The sequence below is a fragment of the Oncorhynchus clarkii genome, chromosome 6, assembly GCF_045791955.1.
Source record: "Oncorhynchus clarkii lewisi isolate Uvic-CL-2024 chromosome 6, UVic_Ocla_1.0, whole genome shotgun sequence".
Lineage (NCBI taxonomy): Eukaryota > Metazoa > Chordata > Actinopteri > Salmoniformes > Salmonidae > Oncorhynchus > Oncorhynchus clarkii.
This window is the reverse complement of record NC_092152.1, coordinates 7,639,595-7,656,463: the sequence shown is the minus strand read 5'-3', so window position 1 is coordinate 7,656,463 and position 16,869 is coordinate 7,639,595. Positions and strand designations below refer to the sequence as shown.

The window sequence follows — 16,869 nt, the reverse complement described above, 5'->3', positions numbered from 1 at the left end:
CTGTATCTGTGCAGGTTGTAAATAACTGCATTAGTGAAACATCATTTGTAGGCGTAATTTCTACAAGCATAAACATCAGAGGCAACATTGTTGTAACATCACACAAATTGTAACAGGAATTTCTCAAACCCCTAACTGAATGGGCAAGAAGGTTGTGTGTTTGTATTTGTACACATTTTGGACATAATTGATTCCATAAAATGTCTCATAATTTTTTCAAACCATGTCAATACATTAATTGACAATGAATTGTCCAGATGAATTGATCAACATGACCCTGCTATTGATGTTGTCCAGTGTTTGATTCAATTACCTAGCTCTAGGTTGTAGGTTGTAGTTCTGTGTATCATTCTCTGCAAATCCTTTGAAAGTATGTCTTGGTAATAGATTATCACTAATTTAACCTTTTAAAATGAAGCAAGAGATTGAGAGATTGAGGATATGGCAGAAAGTCATGGAGGAGCAGCGACCAAGAATGGCCTGGAACAACAAACCTATTGAAACAGGAAGAGAGAGGGAAAGAGAGAGGGAAAAAGAGAGAGAAAGGGAGATGGAAAGTGAGAGAAAAGCAGAATTGGAAAGACAAGAAATGAAGAAGAAAGTGGAACAGGCAGAAGAAACGATAAAAGTGTTAAAACGAGAAATTGAGAGATTGAAAGAGATTGAGAAGGAAATCATATTTGAAAGAGAAAGAGACATGCGTATTGCAGAGAATGAGAAAGTCAAACTGGTTAACGAAAAGGTAAAAGAGTTAGAGAGAGAGGTTGAGAGACTGAAAGAAGATATGACAACAAAAGAGATTCAATACAAAATCAAATTTGAAAGAGCGAAAGAAGCGTTTAGAAGACAGAATGAGAGAGTGAAACAGGTTAACCAAAATGTACTAGTGTTAGACAGAGAGGTTGTGAGAATGAAAGAAGAGATTAGATTGAAAGACGAGACTGAACCAGAGAGAACATTTGATAGAGACAGAGAGAGAGAAAATGATTGGAGACGAAGTGAAGAGGAGATGAAAAATAGAGTGGAGAGAGAGATGGAGATGGAGACAGCCCTCATCAATGACAAAAATACGTCTGAATTGGAGGAAGTCTTCAAGAAAATCAAGGAACAGCAGATAGAATTAGAAAATATGGAAACAGACAAATATAAATGGAAACAGAACCAAATGGACATGGAGGAGAAGATGGAGGGTGAGCACAACAAACAGAAAGAGGTAGAAAGAAAGAGAATGGAGAAAATACCAAAACAGAGACAAGAAGAAGATGAGAAGAAGAAGGAGATGGAGAGAGAAGAAGAAGAGGAGAGACGCAAAGAGAAGCACATAGAGATGGAAGAGGAAGAAAGAGAGAGGGAGAAAGAGAGACAGAGACAGATCAAAAGGAAGAGAATGGAGAAGAGACAGAAAATTATGGAAAGAGAAGAAGAGAGACAGAGAGAGATTGAAAGAGAGATTGAAGAAGAAAGATGTAAACAGAAGCAAATAGAGATGGAAGAGGAAGAAAGAGAAGAAGAGAGACAGAGAGAGATTGAAAGAGAGCACGAAGAAGAAAGATGTAAACAGAAGAAAATAGAGATGGAAGAGAAAGAAAGAGAAGAAGAGAGACAGAGAGAGATTGAAAGAGAGCACGAAGAAGAAAGATGTAAACAGAAGCAAATAGAGATGGAAGAGGAAGAACGAGAGAGGGAGAAGAGACAGAGAGAGATCAAAAGAAAGATAATGGAAAAGAGACAAAAACATATCGAAAGAGAAGAAGAGAGACAGAAAGAGATTGAAAGAGAGAATGAAGAACAACTATTTAAACAGAAGCAAATAGAGATGGAAGAGGAAGAACGAGAGAGGGAGAAAGAGAGACAGAGAGAGATCAAAAGGAAGAGAATGGAGAAGAGACAAAAACATATCGAAAGAGAAGAAGAGAGACAGAAAGAGATTGAAAGAGAGAATGAAGAACAACTATTTAAACAGAAGCAAATAGAGATGGAAGAGGAAGAACGAGAGAGGGAGAAAGAGAGACAGAGAGAGATCAAAAGAAAGAGAATGGAGAAGAGACAGAAAAACATGGAAAGAGAAGTGAGACAGAAAGAGATTGAAAGAGAGAATGAAGAACAACTATTTAAACAGAAGCAAATAGAGATGGAAGAGGAAGAAAGAGAGAGGGAGAAGAGACAGAGAGAGATCAAAAGAAAGATAATGGAAAAGAGACAAAAACATATCGAAAGAGAAGAAGAGAGACAGAGAGAGATCAAAAGAAAGATAATGGAAAAGAGACAAAAACATATCGAAAGAGAAGAGAGACAGAGAACGATCGAAGAGAAAGAGAGACAGAGAGAGATTGGAGAGAAAGAAAGACGACAACAACAAGAGGAGAGAAAGATAATGTTTGAGAGAGATCAAGAAAAAGAAAATATATGGAAACAGAAGCAAATTGACATGGAGGAGGGAAGAGAGAGGGAGAACAAGAGACAGAGAGAGATAGAAGAGATACACAGACGACAACAACAAGAGGAGAGACAGAAACAAAAGGAGAAGGAGAAAGAAAGGGAGAAAGACAATGACAATCAGAGAGAGATGGAATTAAAAGATCAGCAACAGAAAGAGATGGAGAAAGAAAAGATGATTATGAGAGAAAGGGAGGAAGCAGGAAGAAGAAAGGAAGGGCAGAAAAATATTTTGGGGGAAATTGAGGGACAGAATGAACTGGAGATAGAACAGGAGAGAGAGATGGAAGAAAAGCAGGAAGTGATTAAGGAAGCAGAGGAAGAGTACAGGGAAAGAGAAGAGAGAGGAAAGGAAGTAAGCATGAAGAAACATGTAGTAGTTAATGTTAAAGCAAAAGCACGGGAAGTCTTCAATAGGCGTAAAGAGAGGAGGTTAGAAGTGTTGAAGGGGGAACGAGAACACATAGAAAGAGGACAACAAATCAGGAGGGAGAAGGAGGAAAGACGGCTGGAGATGGAAAGAAAACAGGAGAGGGCAAGACAACAAGAGGAGCAGGATAAAAAACAAGAGATTGAAATTGCTAGACAGAAAGAAATGTTGAGACTAAGAGAGGAGGAGAGGCAGAGAGAGGAAGAGAGAGAGGAGGAGAGAAAGAAAGCCATTAAATGCCATTTATCTTTAATCAGAGAGAGAGAAGAAATAATACAGGCAAAAAAAAGAGAGGAGATGGTGGAAGAGGAAAGAAGGGAGATCCTTGAGTACAAGAGGGGTGAGTTAGAGGAGGAGGAAAAAGAAGATGACAAGGAGGACATTCTCCCACCCGATAAAAGTATCCGAAGGAGAGCTGTGGGCTGGGTGAATAAAAAATGGGAGAAGAGGAACATCAGAAAGATAGAGAGAACGTATCAGAGAGAGGCTGAGGAGGGCCATAAGATCGTCCACATAGGTAAGACCTGTTTTCCCTCTACTTATGACATCATCCTCTTTAGTCTCCTCTACACACATACGTTCCACACCAGTCATCATGTTGCATCATTGTTTCAATATAAAACTACTGTCCAAAGAATATGTTAGCTGACATGGCTCATTGAGTGACTGACTGACATAACAAGAAAAATACTGCTGATAACAACCACGTTTTTAAATGGTACCTTGTGTCATCTACTAGTCTATCTCTCAAGACTAAGTAGAGACCCAGAAAGAGTTCCTAAAAACACACACACAAAAACGTGTGGGGCTACTAGTGGCCATGGGGCGCTAAGCGATCACATATGCCCTGGCACTATACAAAGAATAGGTGCCATTCTGGACTCATGTTCAACTTAGGGCCAGGTCAATTCGGGATGGGAATTATTGCACTTTATTGACAAATTCCATGCCTTGCTCAACTGAAAAGAGTAAAGAATCATTGAGATCCAATTGTGTTTTCTATTCTTCATTCCCTGTGTCCATTACATTTAAGTTGATACCAGATCCACTAAGATGAATGTGAACTCTACTTCTTCTCCCCTCCCAGCCATCCCTGGACACACAAGGCTAACATCCACCATGACCCGGGCAGAGAGAGAGAGGGAGAAGAGGAAGGAGCTGCTGAAGGCTGAGGAGAGAAGGAAGAAGATGGAGGATTTCAATAAGCAGTGGAGAGAGCGGTCCCTGCTTAAAAAACAGACTCATCAACAACTGAAGGAGGAGAGGGAGAGGATGAAGGAAAACTACCTGGATCAGATGAATCTGGAGGCTGATGCTCAAATCAACACCCGGTGTCTAACCACCCAACACAGCCACGATTACAACCACGGTCAGGAGTTGCCCGGGTGGGCCAATGGCCAACAAGTAAGCCAAGAGCCCACTGGATCTGCTGATGGCCACCAGGAAAGGCCAAGGAGGCAACAGGCATGGGCAGAGAACCAGGAGGGGAGTTCAGAGAACCATCAGGGGGGGCCAGACAGCCAGCAGCTAGAAGCTCCAGAAGAGGTTGAAACATCAGAGCGAATATCCAAGACAAAGAAAAAGCCAAGCATCTGGAAGAAAATTAGGATGAGGTAAAGAATGTTTAAACATATATTCATGTTTTACACTGTTAATATACATGTCATCACTTTAAAAAGTGACATTATCCAAATGTGAGGGTTTAGTGTACATGCAACACACATGTAAATATATAGATACTTACCTGTCTCTGTGATGTCTTACAGCATTCTGCCTAGAGCTGGAACTCGATGAAGCCACAGTTCCACTGAGGTTACGTTGGTAATTAAAAGTGTCGCCCAATAATTCCTCCTCCTCTTTAAGTCATCGAGCCACATTTCTTCCTCAAAACATTATAGTCTCCTCAAGCCAGCAAGTATCCTCTTTATCAGGCAACAAACCATCGAAGGTCAGTGACCCTCCTCCCAAGAACAGAGACTCTCCTCTGTATCCTAGTTAAATTCATCTCTGCTTACCACCTCTACAGTCCTAGAAAATATCCCAAAAATGGAAATGGTTTCAGAAGTCCTCCCCTCAGACCAGTGGCTCCACAAACCAGAGTTTCTCATCTTTATTCAAGTTGAATGCAACTCTGATCATTTCCACCACCTCTCCTGTTAAGGGGAGGTGCTGAAAAGGAGGTCTGGGAGGAGGTCTGCAGGTAGCCTGGACCGGACCGGTAGCAGCTAAGTTGCTGGCTCCATCCCCGGGCAGAGCTGCTCAAGTCAGGCCAGTGATGTTTGATGATGTCATTTTTGTTAGCAAAGTTTTATTCTTTAATAAAAGCATTTAGTAAAAAAGCAATATTGTTGTTACGGTGTGGATTGTTTTGTTATTTATTAGAATTGAAACATCCAGTAGTCATGGTAGATGTTAGACTTTCAATGAGACACCTAACATTCCATCAGTTTGATACAATGTGTGACATGTTATATTAGAGAGGAGTCCTCTATACACATCTATTTTAGACCATAGGAGAAATATCAGATTGAAATAGCTTCTCTAAGAATCTGAGGAGAGAGCAACAGTAGAAGCATCGTTAGCTCTCCCACCTCCAGTTCAGTACTCGGGTCATTCCACCAATTGAGTACCTTTTGGGGAGTGTAACTTTATATTTCACCTAATTCTAACATTCTGTCATAAAATGCACATGTTCAACTTAATATAAAACATGTTTTCCATCTCAAAGTAACAAATACATACTATAGTAAGTGCCTATTAAGTGCCAAATAAAGTGACAGGGTTGACTGTAACAGAGTTGACTATTTCATCTAGAATCAACCATAGATCCCCATGTGACAGGGATGCAGGGACAGAATGCAAGCTTACCAAACACATGTAAATAGTTTAAACATTTCTAGACTGTCTATCTATAGGTAACGGGGTTGATGTGTTATAATTCACCCACCCAGTGGTGATTGCAGCATGTACGTCTTGGTGGGGAAAACTCCCCCAAAATGTTTTAGATGAATGCCAGCAAAGCCACTACACAACACAACACTAAACAATACATTAATTGCACTATAACTTTAACAAACGGTGCCCACAAACTGTTAGGGTCGACATAAAGCTGTCCCAACAGCAGAGCTTTCTTTTCAGCACCATGGAGATAATCATTTTTTAAAACCATAGCTGATATGGCTGACTTGCTTAAACAAACGTGGATTCTGCTGATAATTGAGATGTACAAACTATGGCATAAGGGGACAACGAGTGGACTACAGGATATCTGTAATTTAGATTAAGACAATGAGAGAGCTAGGATGGATGTTGTCAATATAACCATTTGTTCAGCACTTTTGAAATGTACAGCGACAGAATTTTGAACATGGGCCATTCTTACAGTATTCTCCCTGTACACCAAGTCATAACTGCATATAAGCAGACAATGAAAGCTCGTACAATATTCAATGATTACATTTCTCTTAAACAGGCTATAGTCTACATGTGCACCATCAAGCCAGAGCAGTAGGCTAAGTTATGAGAGGGGAAAGGGACAAAATTATTAGGGTGAGGCACATGGGCTACTAACAGCTTACTACACAACATACACTTAGTATTACTTTCTTAGATACAGTATACATATCTCCCTGTAACGATATTCGTCTTCCTCTGACGAGGAGTATGAAGGATCGGACCAATATGCAGCGTGATACGTGTCCATGTTGATCATTTATTAACATTGAACACAAAAAACAAAATAACAAGGACAACGAACGAAAACAAAACAGATCTGTCTGGTGAAGACACAGAGACAGAAAACAATCACCCACCTCTAAAATGGGGAAAACAGTATGATTCTCAATCAGAGACAACGAACAACATCTGTCTCTGATTGAGAACCATACCAGGCCAAACACATAAATACTACATAGAAAAAATAACATAGACTCCCCACCCCAACTCACGCCCTGACCAAAATAACACAAAGACATAATAAAGGAACTAAGGTCAGAACGTGACACTCCCAGGCATATTACATCATTTATAGAGAAGCTTCCAACCACTCAGGAATCATGCTGAATAGCAGGCTAGTGATTGATTTGTTAAGCTTTAGCTTAGCTTGCAGTTAGCCACTGATTCCTTCCAAACCACTCATTGTTGAATTTGCGATTTCCAACTTTTTGTGTTTATTTGGAAAGGTTGATGAGCACTGATACTTTTTATCTATAATTTCTCTTCATATGACAAGGATTGAAAAGGATTTGCCAGTAGATTGTTGACTGGATGCATGATGATGACTGCTAGCTTGGTAGCTATGATTTTGAAAATATGATGTTGAACCAATCACGGCGCAACCAGAGAACATTGTGCAGCTTTATTAACTCAATGATTTTTTAAAAAGTAGACATTGCTAAAATAACATGCAAAGCAGGCAACATATAAATATATATATTGTTGTTAAACACGTGGGGCTCAAAACGGGTGTGGCTCCGCCCCACCTGCCCTAAATGACGGCTCGCCACTGACAATACTATAATCAAAGATGATTCTATGATGAATACATTATTATTAAAAGATGAGCTCAACGTTTTTATTGGTGAATCAATATTGAATGATTTAATCATACAGTGTTTTACAGTGGTGAAGTTAGCTTTATATTAAAGATTCAGACTTTGCTCTTCAAACCTCTTCAACGGAACATGCAAGGTTGACTAGGCTACCGGGGGCGGCAGGTATCCTAGTGGTTAGAGTGTTGGGTCAGTAACCGAAAGGTTGCTAGATAGAATCCCCGAGCTGACAAGGTAAAAATCTGTCATTCCTCCCCTGAACACGGCAGTTAACCTACTGTTCCTAGGCCGTCTTTGTAAATACGAATTTATTCTTAACTTAATTGCCTAGTTAAATAAAGGTTAAATGAAAAAATATATATATATTAATGTAATATTCTAAATTGGCTGATGATAGTGAATAAGTTAAACCCCTTGTTTTTAACATGTCAATAGATTCCACCCTGTAGTGTCTTAACACTTAGTACTTATTTATGTAATAAGAAAGACTCGGAATACAAGCAATTGAACTGGAGCTTCACATTTACTCAAACTAGTTAGTACCAGAATAACATAGAACAATACTGCGCATGACCAAGGGTGCTCCATCCTTAAAGGGGACATCAGTAATTAACAGAACATAACATAATGAAACAATAGAGTTGTAATGGATACTTGGTTTTGATGCAGCGACCAATTTGGCAACGGAATTATGAGTTGTAATCAGTTAATAATTCACAAACAAAATACACATCAGAAAAATCACTAGAACTAATTGTTAGCTCCACCATTACTGGTTACTTCTGTGAACTTTCATTATCCCCCCTCCTCACAAAGACAAATGTGAAAATAAAAGTTATGTGGGGTTTTGGTAACGGAATTACAAGGCACAAGACAATATTACCAAAACGATTTCTCCAAAACCAAATGTAAGTGTTGATATTAGTAGTCAGGGGTCTTTATGTCAACATGATTCTGTTTTTATGTAGTTCTGATATTGGACCTTTTAAGACTTTTTCTGGTGATGTTTTCTAAGATCCCTTTTCCATCTGTTGACCCAGAAATCAAAGCCTTCACTGGTTGAAAAATGTTTCTAGAATTACATTTACCAAAAATATACACTCTTAGATTTAATTTCACACCCAATTACACATGCTCCTATGAACGATGCGTTGGTGCTCAAATCAAAATCTAATTTTATTGGTCACAACACATGGTTAGTAGATGTTATTGCGAGTCTAGCGAAATGCTTGTGCTTCTAGTTCCGACAGTGCAGTATTATCTAACAAGTAATATCTTACAATTTCACAACAAATACCTAATAGACAATCCTTTTACATGGAAATGCCCTACTGTACCTCTAGAGATACTATCCATCCCCAACTAGTAATAAAGTGGTCGGGCTGGTTGCTACTGGCCTCTCAAGCTTCAGGTTGAATCACACCCATGATGAGAGGAGGTTTACTGGACACACAGGGAGAAACTACAGGCTGAATCACACCCATGATGAGAGGAGGTTTACTGGACACACAGGGAGAAACTACAGTCTGATGACTGATGAGACTACCTTGAATGCTTAAGGGTTTGGTTATTGTTAGTGTTTAGGTTAGGGACCGTTTTAGGTTTTGGTCAGACAGGCTGTCAATGGGATGTTGGTCAGAAAAGTCAATTTAGTCTTTCCCTTCTCAAACCTGTCCTCCCCCTAACCAGCTCATATCATGTATTCCACCACCAGCACACCTGATTCACTAATCAGAGGTTTGGATGAATGGTTGACCAGTGGTACAAAGTGGACTGGATCTAGGTGAACTATGTGGAGAGTCTTCCAGGGACAGTACAGTACAGACTGAGAAGCTAACACCAGTGTAGTTTACTCAACTCATTCAAACTATCATGAATATTGTTTAGAGAGAAGATCTGCACAAGGGCATAAAGTTTAAGATATAGCAAGAGAGGACAATATGGTGCAAGGTAGCCAAAGTGGAATCAAAAGTCATAGGCCTAATCATCAATCAAATATGAAATATAAAACCAAAATATAATCTACATAGAAAGACAACATGTCATCTACATGTGTTATAGAATAGCTCCCTTCTCACATCCCAGGTCATGTTTGGACTGGAACGTGACAACTCAACGGGCTATGCGCATCTCCCCAATAGCCTACAGACAACTTTCCTGAGTGCAATGTCATTAATGTGACCGATATGTACAGTATAATAAGCATAGTGAAGAAGGAAAAGATCCCACCTCTGACACACAGCAGAGACATCGCTGCTGAGATTTCCCCTGGAACAAGAGTCCCTCAAGAATTTAAAAACAGTCATTGCGTTACAATGAATGTCCTCCCCAAACGCTTGTTGCATCGTGAACTATCCTCCCAGTCCCTTGGGAGTTCATCGGATGGATGATGCGCCGCTGCCATTTACTTGGATGAGAAGTTGGACGAACGCTCCTCCAGCTCACGATACGAAATGGTGGAAAACTACAGTGTAATGATGTGTCGTTCACGAACGAACGGCTCTTTTTGAACGGATCTTTTGTCGGGAACCGAATTGCATCGGTGAAAGAACCATTCATCTGGCTCTATGATTTGCAAACTGCTACTACTGCTTGTTGAGATCAGAACAACGTTTTTCTGTAGATAAATTACAACATCATTATCTAAAGGGGGTGAATCCTCACTGCAGAAATAATAAATAATGTGGAGAGCGGGTCAATCTGGTCCACGAGGATTTATTTCATAATTAAAAACGAATTCTTCTTTTTTTACGCGCATTTCACGATCTGACTTAATGGAAGCCTACCTTTTGTTCTTTACATTTAATATTAGCAGTTTTTTCATTGTTTTAGATTGATTTTAAGCGTTTTGAAGGAAGATCCGTTTATGAGCCAAATGAACCCGCTCTTTTACTTGAACGGAGCCAAATGTGCCGGTTCACCGAAAAGACTCAGAAAGCCCATCACTACGACAGCGGAGAGATCAGATCCAAAGAGAGCACCACAATCAACAGACACACTCAACAGGCAGGCGGTAAGGGCGTTGGGATTTGACTGTCACAGGGACAAACTAATAAGAGGTTATGCTCCATTGGAATAGGCGGATCTTGAGGTAACGGTGGTCAATTGAAAACGGATCAACTGGATTCTTGTACCCCGGAGAACAGGTGTAGTCCAGCAGTTGGTGATGGTGACATACTGAACAGTTCGACCTGGACAGGTGCACCAGAGTTGTGATTGTATGTTTGTTTGTACAGTTATGGCTGTTCTGTTATTATTTTGTGTTCTCACTAAACACCCACATTTGTATTTGTGTGGGAAATGTTTGTAGGCTATAGTTGCTGTTTGTATTTCATTGAACTTTAGGACCATACAAAGACAAATCACACAACATAGAATTCCAAATAACCTTAGGCAAAAATACACGAAATAAAAGTCAAGTGAAAATAGTTATAAATGACTTTATCAATTATGAGTAGCTAAACATTATCGACTTTTGGACACTGATGCGCAGGAGAACCCCTAGCTGTCAATCAAGCAGGCGCGGTGAACGGATTATGACGCTCAAGCGTTCCAAATGACGCAACAATACAGCTCCAGACCAGAGAAAGTTAATGCCGAGGATATTATTCGGTTCAACACTAAAACTGAGGTTTGACACGTGTGATTTGAGGTGAGTCAAATATTTACAAGTTTACAATACATTAACCATCCGCTTCGTTATTTCTGTTGCTATCAATCACTCCATCTGTATCTACTCTTTCTGTCTGTCTGTCGGACTATCTGAATTGTCTGTGTACTGTCTAGCCAGCATATGCCAGAAAGGTTCTTTCACAAAGGCTCATATTCACAAAGTCTCATAGAAGGAGTTCTGATCAATAATCAGTTTGGTCTTTTAAATTAAACTGAATACGTTTTGATGGACAGGAGGCGACCTGATCCTAGATCAGCACTCCTACCCTGAAACACTTTGTGAACACAATCCAGGTGTACTGTGATTATGAAGTTGTGATGAGGTATTATTATATTAGTTGTGCTGATGCATGATGGGTTGTAGGCTAGAGCTTGAGGACTCAACTCTGAAGACTGTTTCTGAATTCACTGACCTGGTGAGTAAATGTTGTGTACAATGGCACCATCTAGTGACAGAAACATAGAAACACACATTGTTGCTGAACGAAGGCATCTCTTTATTTTCCAGAAATAAAACGTGTAGACCTTTCCTGCAGTCTCTGACGAGATGGACACCTCTTCTTCTTCTGGACGATCTCCGTCTCCTACTGGGACTGTCTTCTTACCCCCTCCTATCATGTGGAACAGTCTGTAAGTCATTCATCACATAACCTAGCTCTGGTCCAGGGCATTATGTACGGCTTGCTGAAGGAAGGCTCAGTGTCTGCAAGCTGTACGTAACGCCCTGGACCAGAGTGACACATTACCCACCTCTGGCCATCATGGACAGTCAACTCATCACATTCACGTACTGTAAGTCACAGTTGTGTGATTTGTGTTATTAAAGACAGTTAAATTGAGCAGAAGTTGAATTATTATTTTAATATTGTAGTAAATTGTCTGAGTTCACTTCCTAAATAATGTGTTGACATTCCTTTGCTCCCAGCTACAAGCAGGCAGAGATGGAGGTTTACTTCCCGAGAGAAGAGAAGAAGACCTGTACAGAGAAGGAAGCCCACATGCTTGAGTTGATGGGGAAGGATCGAACGATCCGAAATCAGAAGAAGGAGATGGGCAGACTTCAAGTGTGCCTCTGGGAGGAGGAAAATAAGAAGAGGAATGGTGGAACGGAGAAGGACAAGATCATTGAACAATTACAGTCTGAGACAGACCACCTCAGAGCCCTTTTAAAAGATGAAAGGAGGAGAAGAAGAGTAGAAAGGGGTATACTGAAAGAGTGGAAGGCTGAGATCCTGAGACTGAGGGAGGCAGAGAGCCAGAGGGAGGCAGAGAGTCAGAGGGAGTCAGAGAGCCAGAGGGAGGCAGAGAGCCAGAGAGATGCAGAAAGACAGAGAGAAGCAGAGAGACAGAGAGAAGCAGAGAGACAGAGAGAAGCAAAGAGACAGAGAGAAGCAGAGAGACAGAGGGAGGCAGAGAGACAGAGAGGAGCAGAGAGACAGAGGGAAGCAGAGAGACAGAGAGAAGCAGAGAGACAGAGGGAAGCAGAGAGACAGAGGGAAGCAGAGAGAGCCACAGAAGCAATGGAGCACCAGAGAAAACTGCAGGAGATCCACAGACTCAAACAACTGCTGGATCTACTGATGGTGGACCTACAACTGGCCCACGTAAGACATGTCATTGTTATTATTAAAAGGCAGTGTATATTTACCCAGCTGAAAATGAATAGTGGCAGACAGCGGTACGCTAACCCAATGTTAACTTTTATTCCTTTCCTTAACCCTTACCTTAACCTCACTGAAACTATACCTAACCTTTACCTTAACCCAACCCTAGGTCCTGGACCTAACCTTCATTTATCTCAACCCCTATGCCTTTCTTCTGCCGGTTGAATATCCACTTCCTTATTAACGTCATTACTGTTGTTGTTGTTGACTGTATCTGTGCAGGTTGTAAATAGTTGCATTAGTGAAGCATCATTTGTAGGAGTAATTTCTACAAGCATAAACATCAGAGGCAACATTGTTGTAACATCACACAAATTGTAACAGGAATTTCTCAAACCCCTAACTGAATGGGCAAGAAGGTTGTGTGTTTGTATTTGTACACATTTGGACATAATTGATTCCATAAAATGTCTCAAATTTTTTCAAACCATGTCAATACATTAATTGACAATGAATTGTCCAGATTAATTGATCAAAATGACCCTGCTATTGATGTTGTCCAGTGTTTGATTCAATACCTAGCTCTAGGTTGTATTTCTGTGTATCATTCTCTGCAAATCCATTGAAAGTATGTCTTGGTAATAGATTATCACTAATTTTACCTTTTAAAATGAAGCAAGAGATTGAGAGATTGAGGCTATGGCAGAAAGTCATGGAGGATCAGCGACCAAGACTGGCCTGGAACAACAAACCTATTGAGACAGGAAGAGAGAGGGAAAGAGAGAGGGAAAAAGAGAGAGAAAGGGAGATGGAAAGTGAGAGAAAAGCAGAATTGGAAAGTCAAGAAATGAAGAAGAAAGTGGAACAGGCAGAAGAAACGATAAAAGCGTTAGAACGAGAGATTGAGAGATTGAAAGAGATTGAGAAGGAAATCATATTTGAAAGAGAAAGAGACATGCGTATTGCAGAGAATGAGAAAGTCAAACTGGTTAACGAAAAGGTAAAAGAGTTAGAGAGAGAGGTTGAGAGACTGAAAGAAGATATGACAACAAAAGAGATTCAATACAAAATCAAATTTGAAAGAGCGAAAGAAGCGTTTAGAAGACAGAATGAGAGAGTGAAACAGGTTAACCAAAATGTACTAGTGTTAGACAGAGAGGTTGTGAGAATGAAAGAAGAGATTAGATTGAAAGACGATACTGAACCAGAGAGAACATTTGATAGAGACAGAGAGAGAGAAAATGATTGGAGACGAAGTGAAGAGGAGATGAAAAATAGAGTGGAGAGAGAGATGGAGATGGAGACAGCCCTCAATGACAAAAAGACGTCTGAATTGGAGGAAGTCTTCAAGAAAATCAAGGAACAGCAGATAGAATTAGAAAATATGGAAACAGACAAATATAAATGGAAACAGAACCAAATGGACATGGAGGAGAAGATGGAGGGTGAGCACAACAAACAGAAAGAGGTAGAAAGAAAGAGAATGGAGAAAATACCAAAACAGAGACAAGAAGAAGATGAGAAGAAGAAGGAGATGGAGAGAGAAGAAGAAGAGGAGAGACGCAAACAGACGCACATAGAGATGGAAGAGGAAGAAAGAGAGAGGGAGAAAGAGAGACAGAGACAGATCAAAAGGAAGAGAATGGAGAAGAGACAGAAAATTATGGAAAGAGAAGAAGAGAGACAGAGAGAGATTGAAAGAGAGATTGAAGAAGAAAGATGTAAACAGAAGCAAATAGAGATGGAAGAGGAAGAAAGAGAGAGGGAGAAAGAGAGACAGAGAGAGATCAAAAGAAAGATAATGGGAAAGAGACAAAAACATATCGAAAGAGAAGAAGAGAGACAGAAAGAGATTGAAAGAGAGCACGAAGAAGAAAGATGTAAACAGAAGAAAATAGAGATGGAAGAGAAAGAAAGAGAAGAAGAGAGACAGAGAGAGATTGAAAGAGAGCACGAAGAAGAAAGATGTAAACAGAAGCAAATAGAGATGGAAGAGGAAGAACGAGAGAGGGAGAAAGAGAGACAGAGAGAGATCAAAAGAAAGAGAATGGAGAAGAGACAGAAAAACATGGAAAGAGAAGTGAGACAGAAAGAGATTGAAAGAGAGAATGAAGAACAACTATTTAAACAGAAGCAAAAAGAGATGGAAGAGGAAGAACGAGAGAGGGAGAAAGAGAGACAGAGAGAGATCAAAAGAAAGATCATGGAAAAGAGACAAAAAGATATCGGAAGAGAAGAAGAGAGACAGAAAGAGATTGAAAGAGAGTATGAAGAAGAAAGATGTCAACAGAAGCAAATAGAGATGGAAGAGGAAGAAAGAGAAGAAGAGAGACGATCGAAGAGAAAGAGAGACAGAGAGAGATTGGAGAGAAAGAAAGACGACAACAACAAGAGGAGAGACAGATAATGTTTGAGAGAGATCAAGAAGAAGAAAATATATGGAAACAGAAGCAAATTGACATGGAGGAGGGAAGAGAGGGGGAGAACAAGAGACAGAGAGAGATAGAAGAGATACACAGACGACAACAAGAGGAGAGACAGAAACAAAAGGAGAAGGAGAAAGAAAGGGAGAAAGACAATGACAATCAGAGAGAGATGGAATTAAAAGATCAGCAACAGAAAGAGATGGAGAAAGAAAAGATGATTATGAGAGAAAGGGAGGAAGCAGGAAGAAGAAAGGAGGGGCAGAAAAATATTTTTGGGGAAATTGAAGGACAGAATGAACTGGAGCTAGAACAGGAGAGAGAGATGGAAGAAAAGCAGGAAGTGATTAAGGAAGCAGAGGAAGAGTACAGGGAAAGAGAAGAGAGAGGAAAGGAAGTAAGCATGAAGAAACATGTAGTAGTTAATGTTAAAGCAAAAGCACGGGAAGTCTTCAATAGGCGTAAAGAGAGGAGGTTAGAAGTGTTGAAGGGGGAACGAGAACACATAGAAAGTTAGAGACCCAGAAAGAGTTCCTAAAAACACACAAACAAAAACGTGTTTTGGGGGGATCTGGGGGCTACTAGTGGCCATGGGGCCCTAAGCGATCACATATGCCCTGGCACTATACAAAGAATAGGTGCCATTCTGGACACATGTTCAACTTAGGGCCAGGTCAATTCGGGATGGGAATTATTGCACTTTATTGACAAATTCCATGCCTTGCTCAACTGAAAAGAGTAAAGAATCATTGAGATCCAATTGTGTTTTCTATTCTTCATTCCCTGTGTCCATTACATTTAAGTTGATACCAGATCCACTAAGATGAATGTGAACTCTACTTCTTCTCCCCTCCCAGCCATCCCTGGACACACAAGGCTAACATCCACCATGACCCGGGCAGAGAGAGAGAGGGAGAAGAGGAAGGAGCTGCTGAAGGCTGAGGAGAGAAGGAAGAAGATGGAGGATTTCAATAAGCAGTGGAGAGAGCGGTCCCTGCTTAAAAAACAGACTCATCAACAACTGAAGGAGGAGAGGGAGAGGATGAAGGAAAACTACCTGGAGCAGATGAATCTGGAGGCTGATGCTCAAATCAACACCCAGTGTCTAACCACCCAACACAGCCACGATTACAACCACGGTCAGGAGTTGCCCTGGTGGGTCACAGGCCAACAAGTAAGCCAAGAGCCCACTAGATCTGCTGATGGCCACCAGGAAAGGCCAAGGAGGCAACAGGCATGGGCAGAGAACCAGGAGGGGAGTTCAGAGAACCAGCAGGAGGGGCCAGAGAACCATCAGGGGGGGCCAGACAGCCAGCAGCTAGAAGCTCCAGAAGAGGTTGAAACATCAGAGCGAATATCCAAGACAAAGAAAAAGCCAAGCATCTGGAAGAAAATTAGGATGAGGTAAAGAATGTTTAAACATCTATTCATGTTTTACACTGTTAATATACATGTCATCACTTTAAAAAGTGACATTATCCAAATGTGAGGGTTTAGTGTACATGCAACACACATGTAAATATATAGATACTTACCTGTCTCTGTGATGTCTTACAGCCTTCCTGACGTGCTGTCTGCCTAGAGTCCTCCCCTCAGACCAGTGGCTCCACAGACCAGAGTTTCTCATCTTTATTAAAGTTGAATGCAACTCTGATCATTTCCACCACCTCTCCTGTTAAGGGGAGGTGCTGAAAAGGAGGTCTGGGAGGAGGTCTGCAGGTAGCCTGGACCGGACCGGTAGCAGCTAAGTTGCT

General features: G+C 40.7%; 2 protein-coding genes across 2 annotated transcripts; both read left to right on the top strand.

Moving 5' to 3' along the window:
- Positions 1 to 454: 454 nt before the first annotated feature.
- On the top strand, positions 455 to 4,483 carry LOC139411839 (trichohyalin-like). The gene is made up of 3 exons (XM_071158580.1): positions 455 to 1,509; positions 2,284 to 2,855; positions 3,954 to 4,483. The coding sequence occupies exons 1-3, from the start codon at positions 455 to 457 to the stop codon at positions 4,481 to 4,483; spliced, it is 2,157 nt and encodes a 718-aa protein (XP_071014681.1).
- Positions 4,484 to 13,404: 8,921 nt separating this feature from the next.
- On the top strand, positions 13,405 to 16,523 carry LOC139411838 (trichohyalin-like). Its single transcript, XM_071158579.1, has 3 exons — positions 13,405 to 14,476; positions 15,025 to 15,627; positions 15,973 to 16,523. The coding sequence occupies exons 1-3, from the start codon at positions 13,405 to 13,407 to the stop codon at positions 16,521 to 16,523; spliced, it is 2,226 nt and encodes a 741-aa protein (XP_071014680.1).
- Positions 16,524 to 16,869: the final 346 nt, after the last annotated feature.